The sequence below is a fragment of the Zosterops lateralis genome (assembly GCF_965231275.1).
Source record: "Zosterops lateralis genome assembly, chromosome: 10".
Taxonomy (NCBI): domain Eukaryota; kingdom Metazoa; phylum Chordata; class Aves; order Passeriformes; family Zosteropidae; genus Zosterops; species Zosterops lateralis.
In genome coordinates this window covers 3322815-3344580 of record NC_139770.1, presented here as the reverse complement: position 1 = coordinate 3344580, position 21766 = coordinate 3322815, and the positions used below count along the sequence as shown (strand labels likewise).

General features: G+C 40.2%; 1 protein-coding gene across 1 annotated transcript; it reads left to right on the top strand.

Moving 5' to 3' along the window:
* The first annotated feature begins 4190 nt into the window (after nucleotides 1–4190).
* Nucleotides 4191–21267, top strand: ZBBX (zinc finger B-box domain containing). The gene is made up of 19 exons (XM_083869065.1): nucleotides 4191–4262; nucleotides 7815–7878; nucleotides 8587–8674; nucleotides 9164–9277; nucleotides 10439–10532; nucleotides 11564–11612; nucleotides 11781–11887; nucleotides 14153–14279; nucleotides 15159–15279; nucleotides 15819–15961; nucleotides 16181–16284; nucleotides 16621–16715; nucleotides 17139–17204; nucleotides 17285–17316; nucleotides 17730–17974; nucleotides 18631–18790; nucleotides 19200–19355; nucleotides 20260–20392; nucleotides 21101–21267. Exons 3-19 carry the CDS (start codon nucleotides 8607–8609, stop codon nucleotides 21174–21176), a joined length of 1890 nt encoding a protein of 629 aa, XP_083725191.1. The 5' UTR covers nucleotides 4191–4262; nucleotides 7815–7878; nucleotides 8587–8606; the 3' UTR covers nucleotides 21177–21267.
* Nucleotides 21268–21766: the final 499 nt, after the last annotated feature.

The window sequence follows — 21766 nt, the reverse complement described above, 5'->3', positions numbered from 1 at the left end:
CAGACAAAGGCAAACAGTTGTGATGTCTTTGGTTATGAAACAGCAGCTAAATGGTTACATTTTTATAATTTCTTAAGCCGTTTTACCACATCTATAACTTAATTTGCCTTGTACAGACACAGCAAAAGCTTCTGTTTTCCTTCTACTGATATTTCCTTTTATTTTCTTAGGGCTTTGCCATTAAAGCTGCTTTAATCTTTGCAGATAAATCTTCAGGTTTTCATATTTTTTTTTTCTCTCTGAAGACTTCAGCTGTCTTAAGCCTTTACATTTCATTGTGTTTAAATATTTTAGACAATTTGGAGCCCTATTTATAAATGGATATCATTAAGATTAGGCTCTAATAAGAGCTAATCTTTCCCTCCAACCAGGCAGATAAGGCCTTTCTTCAACCTGAATGCCTTAAAACAAGTTGATTTTTTTTTATCCTCATAAAGTGAAGAAATAAAACACTACCCAGCAGTTGTATTCACTGGAAACACTGGAGATAATCCTCCCATTTATTACTGCAAAGTGCTTTTCCTTGGAGGCTTCAGCCTGCTTTACCTTCAGATGTGCAGGCTGCAGGTCACAGAGCCTGAAACGTGGTAATGAAACCTGAAAATTGCCTGGCCTCACAAAAAAAACTTCCAACTTGGCTCCAATTTTGGACACTTTTGGTGGAGTTTTGGGTCAAGCAGGGCCAATAAAGGCACTGGGTGTTTTTAGTTCAAGGCACAAATTAATGGCCTGGTCTGCACTGCACACCTCGAGGTGAACAACATCTCTTTTCATCAGGGGAACTGTGATGCTTGGAGGTGTTGAGTTCATTTCTGCCTGTGCTTGGCTGAGCCCAAGGTTTGTGATCAAACCAGGAGCTCTGCCTGAGCAAGGAAATCTTTTTTTTTTTTTTTTTTTTTTTTTTTTTTTTTTTTTTTTTTTTTTTAATGAAGAATGCTAAAAAATTACTGAACATGGCAACTTCATGTGTTGTTCTGGGAAGTGTGAAGGAAAATTGTGGCAGTTAATCAAACCCTACTTGGGTTTTGCTCCCCAATGGACTTAACTAGCCGTCTCCTATCAGGCAAAAAGGATGAAGCTGTCCCTGATTTTAAATAGTTTTAATACTCCAGACCATCTTAAATGGGATTTGATGTGACTAAAGGTAAAATATCTTCATCTGATTGGTAGCTGACATTCCATGCCTGCCTCTGCAGCCCAAAACAGGAGAGGAAGAGGGAAAATAAGGTTCCCACTGTATGGACAAAAAGGAGCAAATAAGTCATAACTAATAAGTAACACAATCTCCTCCTGAGGACTAAAAATACCCTGATTTTATTGGAAGTGTATTTATTGAAAGTCATCAGGTAAATAAAATGATGTTACTTCTATTTCTTGCCTGGTCATAAGAACAAGCAGTTCCAGAGCAAATTTAAAGTTCATTTCCTGCAGATCCTGGTTTATGAGATTTTTAAACTGGCCTTTGGCAAACGGCCATGAAAGTGGAATTTGAACTGCACAAAAGTTTGTGGGAAATGATCAAAGGTAGCTTGAGAAAAAATTAAATTATATCTCCTGATCATCCTTCATTTCCAGCATTAATGTAACTCATAACCCTGCAACCTCAGAAATTTTGATCTGGAACCTCAGCTAAAGCCTGAAACAAATGTCAGGGATTGCAAATCAAAGTAGGAATGTGATGCAAGCCCCTAAAAGCCACTCTTGGTCAGTCCCTCAGTCACCTCTGAGCTCAGGAGTTCTTTTTAACAGTGGCTGTAAATACAGAGCTTCAAAAACAGTTAAAAATATTTTCATATGGATGAAAAGCCCCACAAAGTTAATGAATCTGGTTCATTTTTGTCAGGAGCAGTGTGAGAACAAAGGAAGAGAATAGCAACAGGAACACAGGTTTATAACTTATAGCACAACTCCACCAGAAGGATCCGAGTTGAATTTCAGCTTTTATTTTCCTTATAAACTTTACATTTACTTCCAATAAAAGTGACTTTGGGAGAAATCAGGCAACCACAAACTTCTTTGTGTGATCCACATTTGTGAAAGCTGATTGCAAAAATAGGGAATTAAGTTTAAGAAAATCAGATCTTGGTAAATGAAACAAAAAATACAACTGAGCCTCAGAGGAGACACAAAAATGGCTGAAAGTTAAATAATTTAATTATAAATATGATGATGTAGAGAATGCCAGCATAAATCCTGCATTAGTTCATCTCCCTTACATGTAAATGTGAGGGGACAAACCTCAACAAATCAGGCTCTTGATGCTCTTCCAGCTGAAATACTCAACCCAAAGTTCACAAAGTCAATGTGAATCATTTAAGTTTGGAATGCTGAGTGCCAGTTTTTCTGCAGGAAATTATCTTACGTCTAAAATCGCATTTTTTCCCAGCAGAAACTTTATAATTAAAAGTAGTCTTGAGTATTGTAACATAATTTATGTAGAATGGTGAATTGCTTCTACTTTCTTTGAAAATAACAGATAAGTATCCCATGTACAATGGGAGGCCCTTCAGGAAGGCATTATTGTAGAATATTAAAAACTGTATTTATCTGGCTCCTAAGAACATGATTTTCCTACAGGGAAGAACATGTTATAATGCCACAAAACAATACTCCAGGTAAGGTCCAGAATACAGATTATTTCCAGGTTGATTACACATTATGCAAACTACTTGAGTTCCTTCTCAAGATCAAAAAATCCATAAATCCATAAGTGTTTCCACAGGCTCTCCACTCAAATTGCCTGTCAGGGTAAAAAAAAAAAAAAAAAGTCTTGAAAACTGTGCTGTAACCAGGATGATGAAGGAAAATTACAGCCAGGCAGATTATATAGTGAAGAAAAACGGTGTAAGTTATTGTGTGCCTCCTGGCCTGAATACATATGGGACAAATGCAAATTTGCCAAATGAAATACAGCTTAGAGTGCATAAATTTTCAAACAGATAATACTTTGTCCTTATTAAATCTAGGCTGGGATCACAGAGTGTTGGTTTTTTTTTTTTTTTTTTTTTTTTTTTTTTTTTTTTTTTTTCTTGAAACTCCAGCTTTTCTATGGAGGCTGTTTATCCTCTAAAGGAGCATCAATTATAAATAATGGTCAGGCCACCAAAATTGGAAGGACGAGGCTGGAAACAAATAAAATGCAACAATAAAAACCTGAATATTGCCATGAACTCCAGGTATCCTTTGAGGGGATGGCATGGGGATTATTATTTATTGGCAGAGACATAAATATCTTGGTCTGGAAGAGCAGAGATGTGATCCATGGATCTACAAATCTACATAGGATGGGCATAAATAGAGCTTTTGTGAAAAATTAAACATGTTTAGCTCTGTGGGCCCTGAGCACCAACTAAAGGTTAGTGTTGGATAATGGGATAACTTGTAAAAAAAAGCCATTTGAAGCCTCCTTGTGCTCAGAGAGGCTGATTTAGATTTTAGCTACTGAAAGCACGGCAGTAAATGAGCAGGAAGAGCAGATCGCTTCCTCCAGAGTGGTGAATAAATTATACATTAAAATGAAACCGTAGAAAAGCCTGGATTCAAAGACAAACCGAGGAACGTTTTGAGAAGTTTGGGAATAAAGGCTGGAATGAGAAGGGAGGGGGGTCATTAAAAGGAAGGAGAGGGGCTTTTTAGAAGAGCCTGAAGTGACAAGAAAAAGGGCAAAGTTTTAAACTGATGGAGTTTAGATTAGGAAGGAATTGTTCCGTGTGAGGGTGAGGAGGATCTGGCACAGGGTGCCCAGAAAACCTGAGGCTGCCCCCGGATCACTGGAAGTGTCCAAAGCCAGGCTGGGCAGGGCTGAGAGCAACAAGTGGAACGTGTCCACGCCATGGCAGTGCTAGCACTGGACCATCTTTAATGCCTTTTTCTAACCCGAATTATTCCGCGGTTTTGTGCTAAACGAAGCTCTGCCCTCAGCCGAGCTCCGCGCCCGTCGCACGGAATCGCCTCTCCTCATGTCCCCCCCTCAGCCGGCGGCGCCCAATGGTCGCTCCCGCGCTGCCACGGCAACGGCGCCGCGCTCGGGGACCGGGGCCGGGACCGCCACAGGGGCCGGGATCGGGACGGCCCCGCGGGGGTCAGCCCTCGGCTTCCCCTCGGCTCTCCTTCAGCTCCGGCAGGGGTGAGCCCTCGGCTTCCCCTCAGCTCCGGCCGGGGTGAGCCTTCAGCACTGCCTCAGCTCTGGCCGGGGGGAGCCCTCGGCTTCCCCTCAGCTCCGGCCGGGGGGAGCCTTCAGCACCGTCTCAGCTCTGGCCAGGGTGAGCCCTCAGATCCCCCTCAGCACCGGCCGGGGTGAGCCCTCAGATCCCCCTCAGCACCGGCCGGGGTGAGCCCTCAGATCCCCCTCAGCACCGGCCGGGGTGAGCCCTCAGATCCCCCTCAGCACCGGCCGGGGTGAGCCCTCAGATCCCCCTCAGCACCGGCCGGGGTGAGCCCTCGGCTTCCCCTCAGCTCCGGCCGAGGTCAGCCCTCAGATCCCCCTCAGCTCTGCCCGGGGTGAGCCCTCAGCTCTTCCTCAGCTCTCCCTCAGCACCGCCCTATAGTCCTATATTCCCCGGGAGTTCCCCTCAGGAGCCGAGGCTCTTCCCGCCCTTCAGTCCCGTCCCTGCCCGCAGCCCGTGCCCAAGGCGGGCTGAGGGTACCCGGGGCAGGTGTAAGTTGTGTAAATGCCTCCAGATTGTGCCCGGCATCCCCCTGGCCACGCACCCACACAGCTACCCTGTGGCCCTGGCACTGTTCTCTTTATTGCCTCTCACGCCTTTCTCGTTTTAGGTTACACTTCCAGGCAATTCTTTCTTCCCTGCCCCGCCGACTTTTCATCAGGCTTGGAAAGAACACTGCTTTACTACGGGGCTTTTTACACCTTTATTTCGTGTCTGCCCTTATGCTCTGCTCTATTTCCCCAGCGCGGCCATCGGGACCGAGCACAACCCACAAACCCATCCCAAAAGGAGCCTGAGAGGAGCTTTAAAGGCAGGTCCTGACTCTGCTCCCATTATCCACCTGTTGTTTTTTTTCCCCCCTGTTATTTATCACCTTATCTGTTATTTATGGCCCCACCTATTATTTATCACCCCATCTTTTATTTAGCACCCCACCTGCTTTTTTTTTTTTTTGTTCCCCCTGCTTTGTTCAAGGCAGATCTGTGGCTCCATAGTGTGGGTAAGAAGGTTTTTCTCTTGAGAAATATGCTTTGTAGCATGGGGATTTTTGGTTTGAAGGTTGGGTGTGGTTTTTTTTTTTTTTTTTTTTTTTTTTTTTTTTTTTTTTTTTCTGGTTTTGTTTTGTTTTGTTTTTAGTAGACTGTGGAGAGGCCTAGACCATCCTGCTCGTGGCCTTTGTGTCTGAAGTAATTTACAATAAAGCTGAAATGACAGTTCTTGCTTAAACAGTTGTAGTGAGACAATTATGTTTTTTATCTTAACTGCTATAATTTCTTCCCTAAGCTAAAACTGAGTTTCGAAACACTACAACAGCAAAGATATACAAACCATAGAAACAGGTGTTGAGTTTGCACAGGTACCAAGATAAAACATCTTTCCAAAGCGTGGTGAAATTGCAAAATATGGTAAAAAGACTTAGGGAAAGTGGCATTTAGCTGTTTGCGTGTTGTTTTCCTGATCTTACTCTATGTGTGCTCTATGGTGTTCCACACAGAAATGGATAATTGGTTTAAAAATAGAAAATGGAGTTTGGAGTGGTTGGTGTCACAGATGTTGAGGCATGGAGAATATGAATTTATTCTGAAAGACTGGGATTATTTCAGCATACCTGAACTAAAGTTTATGTGATGTACTTTTTTCTTTCTTTTTTATATGTTTAATGTCATTCTTTTTGCTCTTTCTTTAAAGTAGTTAGCATAATATTAAATATTTGGAAGGACCAGAAGTCTCAATCATTGCAATTGACAGCAAATGGGTGGGGAGTGCTGATAGACAAACTCTTTATTGCACTTGGAATAATTCTTCAAAGGAAATAGTTTGGTTTGAAATATTGGAAAGTGGATGGAACCGAGTGTAGCATGAAATCCACGTTCCTGGTGTTGATAATGGGACGTGAGCTGTTGCACAGGCAGTGGTATCCCTTTGGATTTTATGGGTTTATTGATGTGAGGGAGCTGTTGGAATTTAGTCTGTCCTGGTTAAACTCTTGTAGTGTGAAATAAACTACACCCATCTTCAGCTGACTTCAAGTTTTAAACCCCTCCTGGAATTGATTATGAAGAGACTTGAGCCAGGCTGGGGTACAGGCCATGAGGAATTTGGGGTTATTCAGCTATGCAGTCTTTAGAGTTGATTCAAATTTCATTTAGCCCAAACGGCAATTTTTGTTTTGTTACTTTGAACTGTCCATCCATTATCAGCACAGAGGAACCTGCTGGAATGATGAAATTTGAGTTCCAGTGTGGCAGAGGAGCAGGCAGAAAGGATGTGGCTAATTAGTGCTTGATTTATTTATGTTGATGAGTTGCTTTAGTGTTTGCCTGGCTGGCAAATTGTGTTGCCTATTAGAGAGAGAAAAGGGATTCATTAAACAAAAACCAGGCAGAAAGAGGGAACTCCTCTGTGTATTTAAATTCCAAGTCTGTTTCTGGGATTGCCTTTGCTGCACTTCCCAGGCAGCCCTGAGGGCCCAGCTCAGGGATATTTCAGGATGCTCTTCAGGCTCTGGGTATGCATTTCCCCGTGGGGTTTGTTTAACTCTGACTCTTCTTGTGTTTAACAATTGTTTTTATCCCACACAGGATTATGCTGCACAAGGAATTCCTGTGTTTCCTCAGAATAATTCAGGGGGTTGATCACTGTCTGTCTCTATCCCCTGTTGTCCAGAGCTTGATGCTGTTTTTTCCCCCACCCAGTGTTCCTGAAACTTCATAGGTCTTTTTATCTCTCTAATATTCTCACACAGCATCTCTGATATTTATCTCTGATATTACCACATTTTTAAGTTATCCCTTTAAATATTTGCTTTCAGTGGAATATGTTAAAGTTAACTCATATAAATGGTATTTTTTTATTAACTACTTTCCTTCCTTGAGCTTGCTCAGCTGTCCTGTGTCATTTCCCTCTGTTCTTACTGTTCAATAGCATTTGAGCCACCTCAAATCCAGTGTGTGACCTCCTCCTGTCCAGCTGTCTCATTTGCCAAGAGAAAAACTTCCTTCTATTCAAAGTTAATAAAATCTTCTTTTATCTTGGAAAGTGATAAAGGAATAACTGTTTTGAAATGATGTTAGAATTGAGGGCTTAGGTTTCCTGGCACAATAAGAAATATGTTTTGTGCCCAGATCTGATGCTTTGTCAGCACTGAGATGTTGCATTTTAGGTTCTGTGGCCCCGGGGGTTTTAACTTCCACCTCCCATTGAGGGGTTTGGCCTCATGTAACGATGTTTTACACCACAATGACACAGACTCTGAGAGTCAGAAGGGTGAAAATTAATCTTTTATTTTTGGGCTGTGTCTCCCTTTTATACTATTTTACACAGACCGATCTGATTGGTGACACAAAGGCAAAACCTCTTCACTCCCATTGGTCAGAGCAGAGGGACATCAAGAAGTCCCTCCTAGGAAAAGGAATAAATAACCAAGTTACAGTTACAAAAACATTTCTCCTGTTTACAGAAAATTCCCTGGGAAAGGAATTTCAGAAAACCAAAACACCTCAGGCACAGAACCAGGGCTCCACTGATGGGTGGAGATATTTGGACACATTTTATCTGTATGAATGCTCAATTTCAGGTTTACCTGTAAACAGGCAGTTTTCCATTTGAGATATTTCCAATCCTAAGCTGCTCCTTGTCCTTCACTAGGTCCTGCCCTCCCCAGGAAGGTGAGATCCACGAGCTGCAGAAGTTTCCAGGCACTCTGTCAGCTGTAAGTCTCTGGACTCTCAGCTTTAGTTTGATTTTTCATGAGCATCCCAGCAGCAGCAGGAAATTCCCAGTTTTTGAACTGCAGTTTTCCCACAAACATTCCAGCCCAGCAAGTCTCTGGATGTTCACCTTCCATTTAAACCCAGTGCTGTATGAATTTGCTTTTTGGAAGAGTATTTGATTTTACAACCTGGGATAAAAAATAAAAAAAAAAGTATCTGAAATACCACTGAAGTCTGGAGAAGAGGAATTAATTCTGCTCTGTGAGTTATTGTGTTCTTTTGTATCAATTTGTCTGTGACAGATGGAATTTGTCTTTTCAAATCAGATCCGATGGTTTGACATCATAGCCATTGGTACAATTTTCCCCTTCTTGGTGCTTCCTATGGGTTTGGTTCAAGAAATCTGTGTTTGAGTTAGTATTAATCTGCTTGCACTGAACTTTAGGGAATTGCACAAATGAAACAGCCAAGAAAATCTTTTCCCTGGTACCATAAATGTAATAAAAGAGGTTTTTTTCCCAGTTAAATTTAATTTTGAGTTGCTCTAGGATTTTATTGGCACTTCATATAAACAAGTTTTGTGCTCCATTTCCCTCTATATATGAATATTTTTGGATGTGTAATGAGTTTTTTACTGTTTTAATTTCAATCAAATTCCCATTTCAACAGGTTCCTAACTGTAGATCATGGAAATTCTCTTTTTTTAGGAGAAGTTATACTGGGCATCATGAATGTCAGTGATTTTGTAATTCTCCCAGGCTCAAAAGCTGGAACCTCAGCGAGATTAAAAACAAAGTAAGTGCATTCTGTCTGATTGGGATTGAGATGTGTTTTCATAATTTTTAATAAGTTTTAATGCAACATTAACTAGAAGAGTGCAAGAGCAAGAAGAATCATGATGTGTTTCTTTTCTAGCATTTTCCCTGTGTTTTTAGCCTTTTTTTCTCAGGCTTTAATTCACTTCCTGATTTATTATTTGTTTTATAACCCTGTGCATCTACTGGATAATACAAGCATATTAAAGAAATCAGTGCATTGTTTATTTTAATATAATTAAACCCCAAACCTTCCTGAGTACAGGCGCAGTTGTATCAGTTTTGTGGCAGAATTTGCACTTGACCTGTCCTCAATTTTCCTGAGATCTTTTCAGTCCTGCTGGGAGACAGAAAAAGGGACTTGGCTGTAATGACCAATTTTCCAGCTTCTGTTTTTCTGCTTTAAACTTCTTCAGGTACTTTACTCACTTCCAAGTCATTTCTAATGAATATTTCATATTTCCTCCAGAACTGTCAAGGAATTGCAGTTGGAGAAGGTGCAGTTAGAGACAGAAAACGAAGAGATGGAGAAGAGATTGCGGGAGCTGCAGTTGAACATGAGCAGAGAAAAGGAAGAGAGGAGGTAGGTTCAGTTCCCCTTTGGAAAATAGGTTTAATTTCCTTTTGGGAAAAAAGAATCCAATGAGGTGCCCCCTCCACACCTCCAACTCCTCACAGAGGATCTCTTGTAAAGTTTGGAATTCACAATTATATTCAGATTCCTCTCTCCAATCTTTCTTCTCAATGATAAACTTGCTTCCCTGTCTTTGTTAATTTTAAACTCTCCTATGATATTTGATCCATTTTCCTCCTTTATTCCCTCTTTTCCCTGTGTGACTGGATTTGTCACCTTAGTTTTCAATCAGCGACAGAGTAGTTTCTCCTGCACCCTTGTTTATTTCTGAGGTTTCTGCAGAGGCTGCTGTTGTTATTTTTGCTTTGATCCTCTCTCACATTTGTGTGGCTTCCCAGAGAGGCACCTCCTGCACGATGGCAAACAAGGCTTGCAACCAAACACGGTGTAAGGAGGCAAATTCTGGGGTGAAGTTTAAATCTGAGTCACTCTGAACACTGGCAAATCTCTGCAACATCTGCTTCCTTTTCCTTGAGTTTGTGCCTGCTGTGCTTTGTCACTGGGAATGCAAATGCCTTGGATTTGGATCCCTTGGTGCTGCTGAGCTGTTGGCAGCTCTGAGAGTGTTGTGGGCAGTGTTTTCCAGGTGATGTGTGGCACTTTTGTCTCCACATGGTTCTTGTTTTGCTCTCACCTGCAGGCCCTGATAGGGACAGGAAGTTTTGGCATTTGCTCCACTGGAAACATGGAGAGGTTTGGGCTGGAAAGGATCTGAAAGTTCCTGCATTTTTAGCAGTGCTGGATGAAGTCCTGCAGCAAACTGGGACAATGGAGGCTCACACAAAATGTCCTTCTGCTTTTATTCTTCTAAAACCAGCCTTTGAGGGTTGATAAGATTGGTCCAAGTTTTTAACTTTAAAAAAACAATGTAATGGTTTAAAAATAAGTACTTCCTTACATATTTGTTGTATTTATTGCTATAAAAGTAGATGTGTGAAGCAGGTTTCAATAGAAAGAAGTATTTGTGCTTTGGGGAATTGATGATCCTATAGGAAAGAATTTTATTTTTGTGATTTTTTTTTCATATTTACCAAACTAAAGGAAAGCTTTTATGCCTCTCTTGCTTGCAGAAGGCCTAATTTTGCAGTTTTTTCTTGCCTTGGTTTGTAGGAAGTTGGGTGCTTATCACTGGAAATCTGGGCAGGCAGGACTAAGGACCACCCCACCCCGAGCTGTGGCACAAAATAATGAAAACAGGAAGAAGGTAGGAAACCATATTTGCAAGTTAAGCTCTTTAAGGTAAAACAAGATTTAGAACTGGATTTATGCTGCAGAACAGAAAAAGTTCCAAATACTTTAAAACCAAAAGGTTAAGCCCTGCCTGAGTAAAATTCCTGACTGCTTATTTTTTCATGCCAAGCTTCTGATTCCCTTTGAGCTGGAGGAACACCGGTTTTTTTTTGGGTGATCTGTTGGGGTTTTTGTTGCAATAAACAGCAAATGATCACAGCTCCTACAGATTTAATCCTGTGAGAGTGGCTCTTGTAGTGGTGGAGGTCATCAGGAGCTTCTCCTTTGGCTGGTGCCAAAAGGACAAGCTCCTGAAACTTTAAATGCAAATTCTCTGCTTTCACAGATCAAATACACCACAGTCAGTCATTTCTTTAACTGAGGTTTACTGACTCTTGTTCTGTGACATCCTTCTCAGAAGGGATGTAGAACTTTCCTGCTAAATCTTTGAAAAGTCTGTTTTCTCTTCAGTATGTACAAATGAGGTACTTATTTCCTTTTGGAAAAGTCTGTGGCAATTTTTCTTAAATTGGCAGAAAATGAGAACTTCAGTAAAATTGCCTCCTTGCCTGTGAGAGAGAGGATCAGAATGAAAAGGTTTTCTTTCCCTCCCCCCTTCCCTGAGACAAGGAACTCAGAGCTGTTGCTGCTTCCAAGACTTCAGGTTTCAGCTGGGGTGGCTGAGGAGATAAATGGGGCAGAATTAAAATAATGGGGGTCAATGAGGGGCAGTGAGGCTGCAGGGTGAACTCTGTTTGCAGGGGAAAACTGAGGAGCAAAAATACTGAAAATTATTAATTACTGGGATGTTAGATCATGGAAAAGTCAAATCTGGACAATATTTCACAACTGGGGAGGGAAACTGGTCCTGGGCTTCATGGCTGTGTTGAGCAGTACGTGGAGTTTTCTCTTTAAATGCATGCTCTGAAACCATTTTCATTCTGTACAAGTTACTCTTTTTCAGTAGAACCTTAGACAGATATATGTAAATATTCTTTCCTCTAGGTTTCTCCAGAAAAAGTGAAGCTGCAACTACTCAAGGAACAGAGTCAAGGTAAAGACATCTTTCTTAACCAAATAAAACTTCTGATAGATTAGTGCTGCTTGGAGGTTGCTGCAATTAAATATTGAAGAAATCAGAGTGGAACACTTGATTATTTGAGGTTTTTTGCTTGTTTGTTTGGGTTTTTTTTTTTTTTTTTTTTTTTTTTTTTTGTTCCAGAGCCAGTGAAAAAACCAGTTAAGCCTGAAAGAGATGTTGTGGCTCACGAGAAATTGAGAGTGAAGGGGGTGGCCTGTGGGACACCTGAACTTGAGGCTGGGCTGCTGGTAAGTAAGTGGTTTAAAAATAACTCTCAAGCAACACAATTTAATGTGTGTAGAATTTTTTTTGTCAGTGTGTAAACACACATTTTTCTTTCTCTCTCTGATCATTACTTAGTGCTCATAAAGTAAAGAGAAATTTCACAGGCTGATCTCCCTGAATGCAAGGAAACAGATTAAATGGTTCTGTTGGTCAGGACTGTGACCACTTCTTTAACTGGTAACAGTTATAAAATTTATTTAAACTGTATTTTCATTAATTTCCCAACATGTGGGCATGACTGAAAAAGGCTGACCTCATCCTTAACTAAGGAACTTCTTTGTGATTAAAATAAGATTATGGTTGCAGGAAAAGGGGGCAAAATTAAGTGGTCTATGAATGTTTTGTAATTTTAAATCCTTAGATAAAGCCCAGGGCAAATGTTGAATTCTGATTGCTTCCCAAGCTGGCACCTTGTTGGCTGTGCCAGAGTGGAAATTTCTATTATCAAGTGTGAGGTGATTTCTGTTTAATAAGGGTGTCTTGCCTTTTAGCAAGTAGGAAATAGGAATAATAAATAGGAACTCAGCCTCCAAAGTGTGGTGTAGCCTCATACAAGTCGATTTTTAAAGTAACCTATGTGAATAGAGAAGTTCCACTGTTGAGTAAGAAACGAACATTTTAGTTCTAAAAAAGTATCATCTCAGAGAGATCCTCCTCCCCATTCTGTAATACACGATGTGATTTATTTCCATTATTTTATGAAACAACTTGGAGCTGCTAACCCTCAAAAGAAACGGATACTTTGTGTGTGTCTTTGTAATCCTTTTCCTTTGGGGAAAGAAAAAAAGTGCAGATTTGGAATTGAAAATAACTCGCCATTAAAACCCACGGGGATTTTGCTTCCTTGCTCCCAATTTCATTAACGCTGAGGGAACCAAGAACACCCCACACTCCCAACGGCGCCGATCGAGCGTGTTTTATTTTTTCCAGCGGTTTTTGGGGAGCGCTCCCGGAGCGCGGAGCGGCTGCAGTGCCGGGAACGGCCGCCCGAGGGCGCTGCGCCCCCGCAGAACGCGGCAGCCGCTGCGCGTCCCGGGGGATCCCCGGGACTGGGAGCGCTTGAGCCGCAGGAAGGAAGGAATGAATGAATGAATAACCGGGCTGGGGGGATAAATCGGCTGCTCTGAGGAGCTGAGCTGCGATTCGCTGGCCCCGCGTTCGGGGCAGCCCCGCTCTCGAGTTGGTGCCGTGTTCTCTCAGTGAACTTTGCGCCGCGCTCGCCCAGCTTTGCAGTGGGAGAATGGGGGAATGAATGCCCCGAGCGTGCAGCATTAACATCTTTAACAGCCACCATTTCTTGCTTTGGCAAGTCACGCTGGATGTGCCACCAGTCCCTGGATCAGTTAAAGCACAGGGCAGGTGGAAAGAAGGAGTTGGGAAAACATCCTGACTGTTTAAGGGTTGCTGATCTTTGATTCTCTCATTACACTTTCTGCCTGTACCTTTGCTGCTTTTTTGTGTCAAGAGCAGGTCCTTCACTTGAAGAACGTGTAGGCAAAGGATCTTTCCCAGGTCCCTCACTTGGAGAACGTGTAGGCAAAGGATCTTTCCCATAAATACATAAATTATTTCGTGGTTTTGCTTGATAATCATCCAAGAGTTGGTAACGAAAACCTTCCACAGTAATTTTCTTTGTTCTAATAAAAGCTGAAAATTCATCTGAGTCCTAGTGTAGGATAGTTTTTCTCCTTTTGAGGCTGTTTGCAGTCAATCTCATCAATTACAGTTTGGACTTCCCTGGGCTGCTGTTTGCATGGCTATTCCATTTAGCCCCTTAAATGACCATTTTCCTCTTGCTGACCTCTCCAGATGTGTCCCTGTCCACTGAGAAGCTTCAATAAGCAGCTCTTCATTAGTAAAGCACACAGCTCATAAATTCCTTTAAATGAGACATGCTGCATTAAATGCCTCATTTAATCCCTCCTGTACATGAGATGTGCTGTCCATGGCTTTATATCCAAAGCATGAGATATGGGTGTCCATGGCCACTGCTCTCTGATACCAAAAACCTTTAAAAGTAGGGGTTTGTGTGTCTGGTAATAAAAACTTTTTGTTATTTAGCTCTTTGCAGTTAATTGTGAGCAGGTTCACATAAAATGGGAGTGATCTTGATTGCCAGGTAGCTCAGCTGAGCCCAGAAAACTGAGTGCTGCAGTTCCACTGCTGACACTAAAAATGTTGCTGCTCATCAGAAAGGCTTTGTCAGTAATGTTGTGGAACTGATTTAGGAACCAGCCTCAGGATCAACCTGTGCAAGCCCCGGAAAGCAGGACAAAGGATTGCTGCTGAGTGGTGCCTTTGATGAGGAGGCATCTGCAAAGACTTTTCAAGAAGCTTTGCTGCAGTGGAGAAAAGGTAAAAGTGATCCTGGAGGAGCTCCATGTGCCAGTGGGGTCCCATCAGGTATGGTTTGTTCTGATTTCATGACATTTTAAATGCAGTGGGAGCCATTTGGGGGACTTAGATTTTAGATTAATGAAAGCAGATATTACATGAAACTAAAAAAACACATTTTATTCTTTCTCAGTGTGCTTTTATTAATAACAATCATCTCTGAAGGCTTTTTTAAAATCATATGCAGAGTGTTTGGCTCTGTTTTTGTAATGGTCTCTGGCAGTGGCCAGGTTGTCCCTGTACCTTCCCTTGGCTTTGTGTCTCACGTGGCAATTCAGCATGAACTGCAATGCTCAGACAAAAAGCCACTTTTAAACTGAGGCAAGGAATGTGCAGGGCTCAGGATTTTGTGTGTTCTACCCAAGAACATTTTCTGCTTGCCTTCACCAGGCTCTTAATATTTCTTTGTCCCAATGAAAAGCTGCAATCAGCTGAAGTATGCATGGAAAAATATGGAAAATTCCTCTGGTCTGATTGGATTTGTGCAAATCCAAATCTGTGTCTTGTTCCTCTAGTCCATGGATGGTGTTTTTTTTGTACAAAATTAATATTAAACTGATTTTTTTTCCTTTTTTCCTTCTTTTCTGTGGGATTTTGATCTGTGGAGTCATGGATTTCTATCCTTCCCACTCTTTCTATGGCTCCAGTGTAGTAATCTGTAATAAATGAGTTTTTATGGCTGCCCTCACTACTGACTCTGTTCTGTCAATATAATATCACTGGCCATTTCAATTTTGGAGTTATGCAAAGACTGAGCTAAGCACAGACCCAAATGTGATGTTCATTCAAGGATAATGTAGGTAAAGAGCAAGTTTATAAGTTTTTTAATAATTCTGACAGAACCTGTGGGAGTCTGTGAGGTGCAGACCAATGTTAGTGCTCTGAAGGAACCCATCCGTGTGGAATTCCAGAAGGATGGCCTGAGCTACATGGAGAAACTCCTGCTGAAGAAATACAGAAGGTATTTGTTGTATTTACTGCTCCTAATGAAGGAACTCAGAAATACTGAATTAACAAAATCCAGACGAAACTTTTAAAATATTAGGTATATTATCAAGAGTTAAGGGGAGTGTATACAGAAGGGTTTTATTTTAATAAAATAATGATTATAACCAGACTTGATCATTTCAGAATTCCTGCTGAGGGAGTTTTTAGAGGGATTCTCTTTGCTATCAGTTTATTGTAGAATTTGGAGACTGGTTTTGATATTTGGTTGCTTCGTTTTGAGGCATTTGGTACAGGAGTTTTATAGAGAAAAGGAATCTTTTATGGACATTTTATGGAGAAAAGGGTTCCTCTATGGACATTACAGAGTTGTTTTATGAGTTCTTGAGCAGCAGAGTCACCTCAATGAAATCAGGAAGAGTTAGTTAATGCTGCTGCAGTAAATAGGCTGGTAGGCTTTTTCCTTTTTTTTTTTTTTTTCTTTTTGGTGTGTGTGTGATATTTTAAAAACTATGACTTTTTAAGATTGATTTTTATTTTTTTTTCCTGTTTCAGAACCCCTGTGGATCAATTTTTTGCGAGTTGCACGAAAGATTCAAAGCCTGTGCAAGCCCTGGGTGTTCACCAGGCTGGGGCTGGAGGAGGGGGACAAGGAGATGATGAGGATGATGATGATGATGACATTGAGGAGTTAACAGGTGTAACAGATTTCTGTTTATTCCATCTAAAATACCTTTTCCTTGAGATTTCTTTTCTGTGATTGCTGAACGTTTCCGCTCTTAACCAGTTTCTGCTAAAAGCAGCAATAATAAAAGGAGAAATTTGTGACTTTTTCATAAAGAATAAAAAACTTGCATTTTATGAGTGTGTTTTGAACAGGAAAAACTGAAATGCATGAAATTATTTATATTTCACAGCTGAAGAGGTGAAGAAATACTGGGCATCTGTTTATAGAGTTGAAGAATCCAAAACTGTTCCTGAAAATGCAGAGTCCTCTTTGAAAATTGAGTTCCTTGATGATGTGAGTACTGATAAAGGACTCTGTGAATCTCAACAATGAACTGATTTGTTCAAGTCTTGATCTGTTAAATGTTTAAAGTAGCAACAGTTAAATAATTTCCAATAAGGAAAAACACTGGTGCATTGCTTGTTTTTCATACAAATGTGGAAAATTGATCATTCCAAAAATTTCCTGTATTTTTTTTTCCTGTTGTGTTCAGGGACCTGCACTATATGGGATTTATACACAAAGTCTGGCAGCTTTTCAGCACTTTCAAAATTTTTAATTTATTTTAAAAAACTTAAAAATAAATTTTTTAAAGTGTTGAGTCTCTTTATTTTTTGTTTTTTTATTCAGTCTCACAGCAAGGACTTGGAAGACTCTTCAGTGGAGGAAACTGGAGCTGTGGGGGTGAATAAGGAAGGGAAAACTGACCCTCTGGACTGTGGAAGGTATCAGAAATACAGAGATTGTGGGGGAGGAAGGAAAATAATCCCAAATTTGATGTTAGTTCTTAAGAAATGAGGAGTTTTCTTTGCAGGCAGTTATATTTGAGTTAAGTGTACACTGTTCTAAAGCCACTAAGGAATATTAATTGCCTGTAACTGGAGAGGCATCACTTTAAAATCCTAACCCATGTAAGATGCATTTATTTACATTTGCCTGTCCTGAATTTTAGTAAAATTTCTCATTTTTGAACTCTTAATAGAGCAGGAACTCACATACAGATTTTACCACTGATCATTGCTGTGCCCATTTCAGATACTCTGATTAACTAACCCTGTAATTCCAGACAAAAACAGTATCTGATACAGCTGCAATTCTTCTGATCTCCCAATATTATTTGATTAACTGTGACCTGTTCTACTTTTTAGTATTCTTCTGTCAAAGCTCAGCACTTGCAGACCAGAAGAACACAGAACCACCCCCTTAAAAGAGAAGTAGGTATAATGGGAAAATCTTCTTTCCATTTAATTTCCTCAGCTGACACTTAACTATTTTTAATTTTTCCTCTCAACAGAAATCCTGTTTCTCCTAAAGAAATTTCTCAAGGTAAATGTGAAAACTTTAAAAAGTTCTTTGTTGAAAATATGTAAATGTGTTCAGTTTATTGTTCTCATATAGGATGGAGTAGTCAACTACAGTGGTCTGAAAAGATGCCTAAAGATCATTAAATTATGTACCACTATCTCATCACAATTTGATTTGATTAGTTTGATGGGCTGTGTGAGCACTGTGATAAACACTTATAACAAAGAAAACTAATCAAATCAAATTGAGCCTGATAGGATGGATTTCAAACCTTACAATGCTTTTAAGGAAATTTTATTAAATTTCAGCAATTGCCTTTCTTTAATGGTGATTTTATATTTTAAGTTCATCAGGAAAATGTAGTGGGCTTGCAGGTTATAATTAACACTCATTACAAATATTGCTATTTCAGTGATTTTGTTGTATTCTCATAGAAAAACTGATTGGCTGCAGTGATGTTGAAATCAATGCAGGGCAGGAGGAGAACATTGAACCAAAGGCTGAGAGGAGATCACTGAGCTCCTGTGAACTCCCTGAGGAGATCTCTGACCCCACTGAGGGAGGGAGCAAAGATCTCCTGGAGACTGAACTGCAGAAAAGCAGGAAAGAGCCACAAGAACTGGGCACTGTCTGCACTACTCAGAGTTTGGTCTTGCCTGTAATTACAAAATCTTCAGCAGTAAGTTATGATGACTTTAATTGCTAAACAGATTAAGGATGTTGATTTATCTGCTTCAGATTTAGGGGATTGTCACTGCCTGCCATATTTGATATGTAGGGGATGAAAGGCTCCACTTTGTGTTGCCAGTTTTCTGTTCATGTTCAAAAAAAGAAAAAGAAAACAAACTCGTTTAAGACATAAAAAAAGGTGTTGGAGGAGCAGCTCTTCCCATGTTTGTATTGACAGTACTTCACCTCTTGTCTGAATGACCAAATAATGGTGCTCAGTCTTATCAAACAAATTATTCAGATCCCTATTTGCTGGATATAAAATTAAAAGCAAAAAAATTATAGAAAAGGTTGGGACGTTGATTTGGAGTCATCGTTAAACAGTGATCACCTCCCTTTATGTACCCAAAAGTGAACACAAAGAAAATCTGCTTTTCATGTCCCCAGTGAAAGAACAGACTCAAACTCTCACAACATGAGAATTTTTTTAGGGTTTTAAAGCATATCTTAAGCAAAAACATCATCCTTGTGAATATCTATTCCAGCTGGCTGTCAGAATCAGTCTGAGTTCTATGAAATGAAAATTTTATTACTCCAAACTTTCAGGGGCAATTCATAAAATCTCCCATTTCCCTTGCTGTGTGTAATCTCTCTGTTTTATTCAAGTTACAGGATGTAGCCAAAAGACACAAATGTGCTTCTACATCGTATCAGGGACTTGAAGGTTTCTTTGTTGTAGGTGCAAACCCTAAACAAGAGAAGCTGGAGGCTCCTTCTCCCCTGGCTGCTGCCTCCAGCCCTAGGGATGAGAGAATCCCTTTTCAAGGTACTGTTGTGTGAATAAATCCTCAAAAAATTAAATATTTATCATCCTTTTGCAGTTCCCTTCCATCCAGGTTGCTTTAAGAGTCACTTTCAGGGTTACAGTCATGCCCACCACAGAAGTGGTGCTGGGCAAGGATAAAATAAACTCTTTATCTTGAGGCAATCCAGTGTCATAAATTTATATTGTTATTTTTACAAATATATCCCCTGAGAATAGGGTTCCATGAGGTCCCTATTGCTTTTCATGGTGTGCAGGGAACAACAAGTGAACATCATTCATCTGATCAAATATATCCCTTGAAGTCAAGTTTTTATTCTGTTATATATCTGGAAAAATGATTGTTGCATGGCTTGTTTAATTCATACATTAAATACAGCAAATAATTTCCTCTACTGATGTTGGATTTCAGGAGATGGGCAGTGGGTTTCTGAAAGGAGCTTAAGTGAATATGCTGATGACTCTGTAGTTCAAGGTGTCCTGGAAAGTCAACTGAACAGAGCTGCAAATGCTTGCCAGGCTCCAAATCAGCCTTCTCCTCTGATGGCAGCCTGGATGCCATGGCCAGGTAGGGACAGCCACAGGCCTCAGGCCCTAATTAGGTTAATTCTAATTGTGTAAAATGGAGACACTGTTGAATTTTTATTATTTGCATTTTGGGGTTTTTGTGAGAATAGGCTTTGGAGATAAAAATTACCTCTTCTCAGCTATCACCAATAATTCTTTTTATTTGGCTTAGTTTCTGCTTGCTGCCCTTTTGCTCCCCTCTTAGCTTGAATATTTAGAGAATAAACTCTCTAGAAGAAGTTTCTGTATTTTTATGTTGGCAGTCTCTGGTACAATTTGAGAGTGATCTAATAAAGGATTTCTTCCCGCTACAGGAGCGAGTTTGATTACATGAACTCAAAGAAACAGGGACACAAGTAATAACTGTATCTGCACTTCTGTGTTACCTTTCTCAATTTCAGCTGTCTCCATGCCAAGAAATGTAGCTCTACATTATTTCTCACATCATGAGCAACCAGGTTGACATTTTAATTTAAATAATGCTGTGTGCAGAAATCGAAGCTGTCAATTTTGAATCCCGGGAAAATATTGGAAAGGGTCTATATTTTATTCATGTTAGTTTAAATTACAAGAAGAAAAAGGCACCAAACTTTTTGAGCTTTCTGCAATCATTCAGTGTTTCCCCTCACACAAAATTTGTGGGGTTGTGCAGAACACTTAAATCTTGTGTTCCTTTTCTGAAAGATGCTTCTGAAGTATGAGGTGGGGAATTTATAACAAGGTGTTAATAAAAAGTTATAAATATATTGTAAAGCACAAGCTTAATTTGTAGTGATATTTTTCAGCAGCTAGAGTTAGTTTTGAGACTTTTAATGGAAAATTCTTGTCAATACTGTGAATTTTTTTCAAGCTGATAGTGGAGATACTGTATCTTTTTATTCATGTTTTCTCTTAAAACATTTCAGGCCCTGAAAATCATTCCAACTTAAGTTGTGAAGATGGGACCTCCTCCAGCAGAGCCTGGGAGAAGATCTTGGGAAATGCGGATTTCCAGAACACCCTGGAGCTGAAAGACCACGACACATTGGATATTTTTGGGTAAGTTCAACTTGCTGGGTGTTGTTTTTATGATATTTTAGGTTATTCAAGATGCCAACCACGTCAGAAGTGAAATAAAACCAGCCCCAACTCTCAAATTGTGAATTACCTGTTAATTACAAATGTCAGCATGACCTGTGTGGAGTCTTGGTGTTCTCAGCCCCTTCTCAGGCAGCTCAGAGTCAGAACTGAGGGATGTATTTTGTTGTTTTGACTCCAAATGGTAAATTTGGGGATTGTGGGTCTTTTCAATGCATCAGCACTGAGACTTATGAGGTAAATATCTTAAAAATCATCTGCATTCTTGAGTTGTGAGGTAGCTTTGAAAAGCTGTGAGCAGGTGAGCCAATAACCTCTAATTCACCATAGATTTATTTTGCCTTGGACACTGAAGAGAAGACTGGAAAAAAGGGAATTCTTAAAATTCTATGTCTCCCTGATTTTTTTTCCTGGGATCTCACAACCAGCAAGAGTCAGAGAAGCACTGAAGTGAACTCCATGCTGTGTGATTAGAGCTGATTCAGAGATCTGTGACAGAAACTGAGGGAAAAGCTGAATTAGAGTAGCTTGTACTGACAAAGTCTCCAGTAAAAGCTATTTTTGTGCCTTTTAGTTCAACATATGTGAACATATGTCAGCAAGGCTGAAAAAATTGAGAACTTGGGGAGTTGGAGGTGCTGGAAATCACTGGGGTGTGTTTCTTTTAAGGGACTGGGAGGAAAGCCAAATGGATGATGAGGAAGCAATTCTGGAGGATAAACAGCAGGTTCTGGCATTGCAGTGAACATGGAAAACTCAGTTCAGCCTCCACCTTTTTATGAATCACAACCAAGAAGATCAAGAGGTGTTTGAAGTGCTACTCAAGACACCATTTACTGAGGAATATTCTTTAAAGTTGTCATTAAAATTTCTTGCAAATACCTTGATTTGGCTTTTTTTTAAAATATTATTACTACAAATAAATATCAGAATAAAAAAAAAATTACTCTTGGGCTGCTATTTTTTAGGATTTATTTATTATTTTTAATCCAATGTAAGTTTTCTTGCCTGCAGGTGGAGTTTTGTCTCTAAATGTGGTTTTATGTTGCCAAGCTGGAAGGTGCCACACCAGGGATATTAATGGGATAAATTAATAAAAATAAAAGTGGTCTCTGTATGCTCAGGTTTGTGGTGAGAAGCACAGGAGGAGTCTCCAAGGTCAGGTACACTTTGTCACGCATTTTAGAAGGGACTTGCACCTTGCAGAATAGAATTGAACAGCTTTCCACTGTACATTGAACTTCTCCTGCCACATTCCTTTCTTCCTAACTCCAGCAGGGAGCCCAGACCAGCAGCAAATCTCTACTCACAATCAATTGGGAGTGAATTCTCTTT

What these genes read in the sequence shown, in the direction of transcription:
- ZBBX (XM_083869065.1), top strand. Translation starts at nt 8,607, where the DNA reads ATGAATGTCAGTGATTTTGTAATTCTCCCAGGCTCAAAAGCTGGAACC. An exon ending in GACCCTCTGGACTGTGGAAG is followed by an intron (nt 16,716 to 17,138) that starts GTATCAGAAATA and finishes TCTACTTTTTAG; the next exon opens with TATTCTTCTGTCAAAGCTCA. An exon ending in TCCTAAAGAAATTTCTCAAG is followed by an intron (nt 17,317 to 17,729) that starts GTAAATGTGAAA and finishes GTATTCTCATAG; the next exon opens with AAAAACTGATTGGCTGCAGT.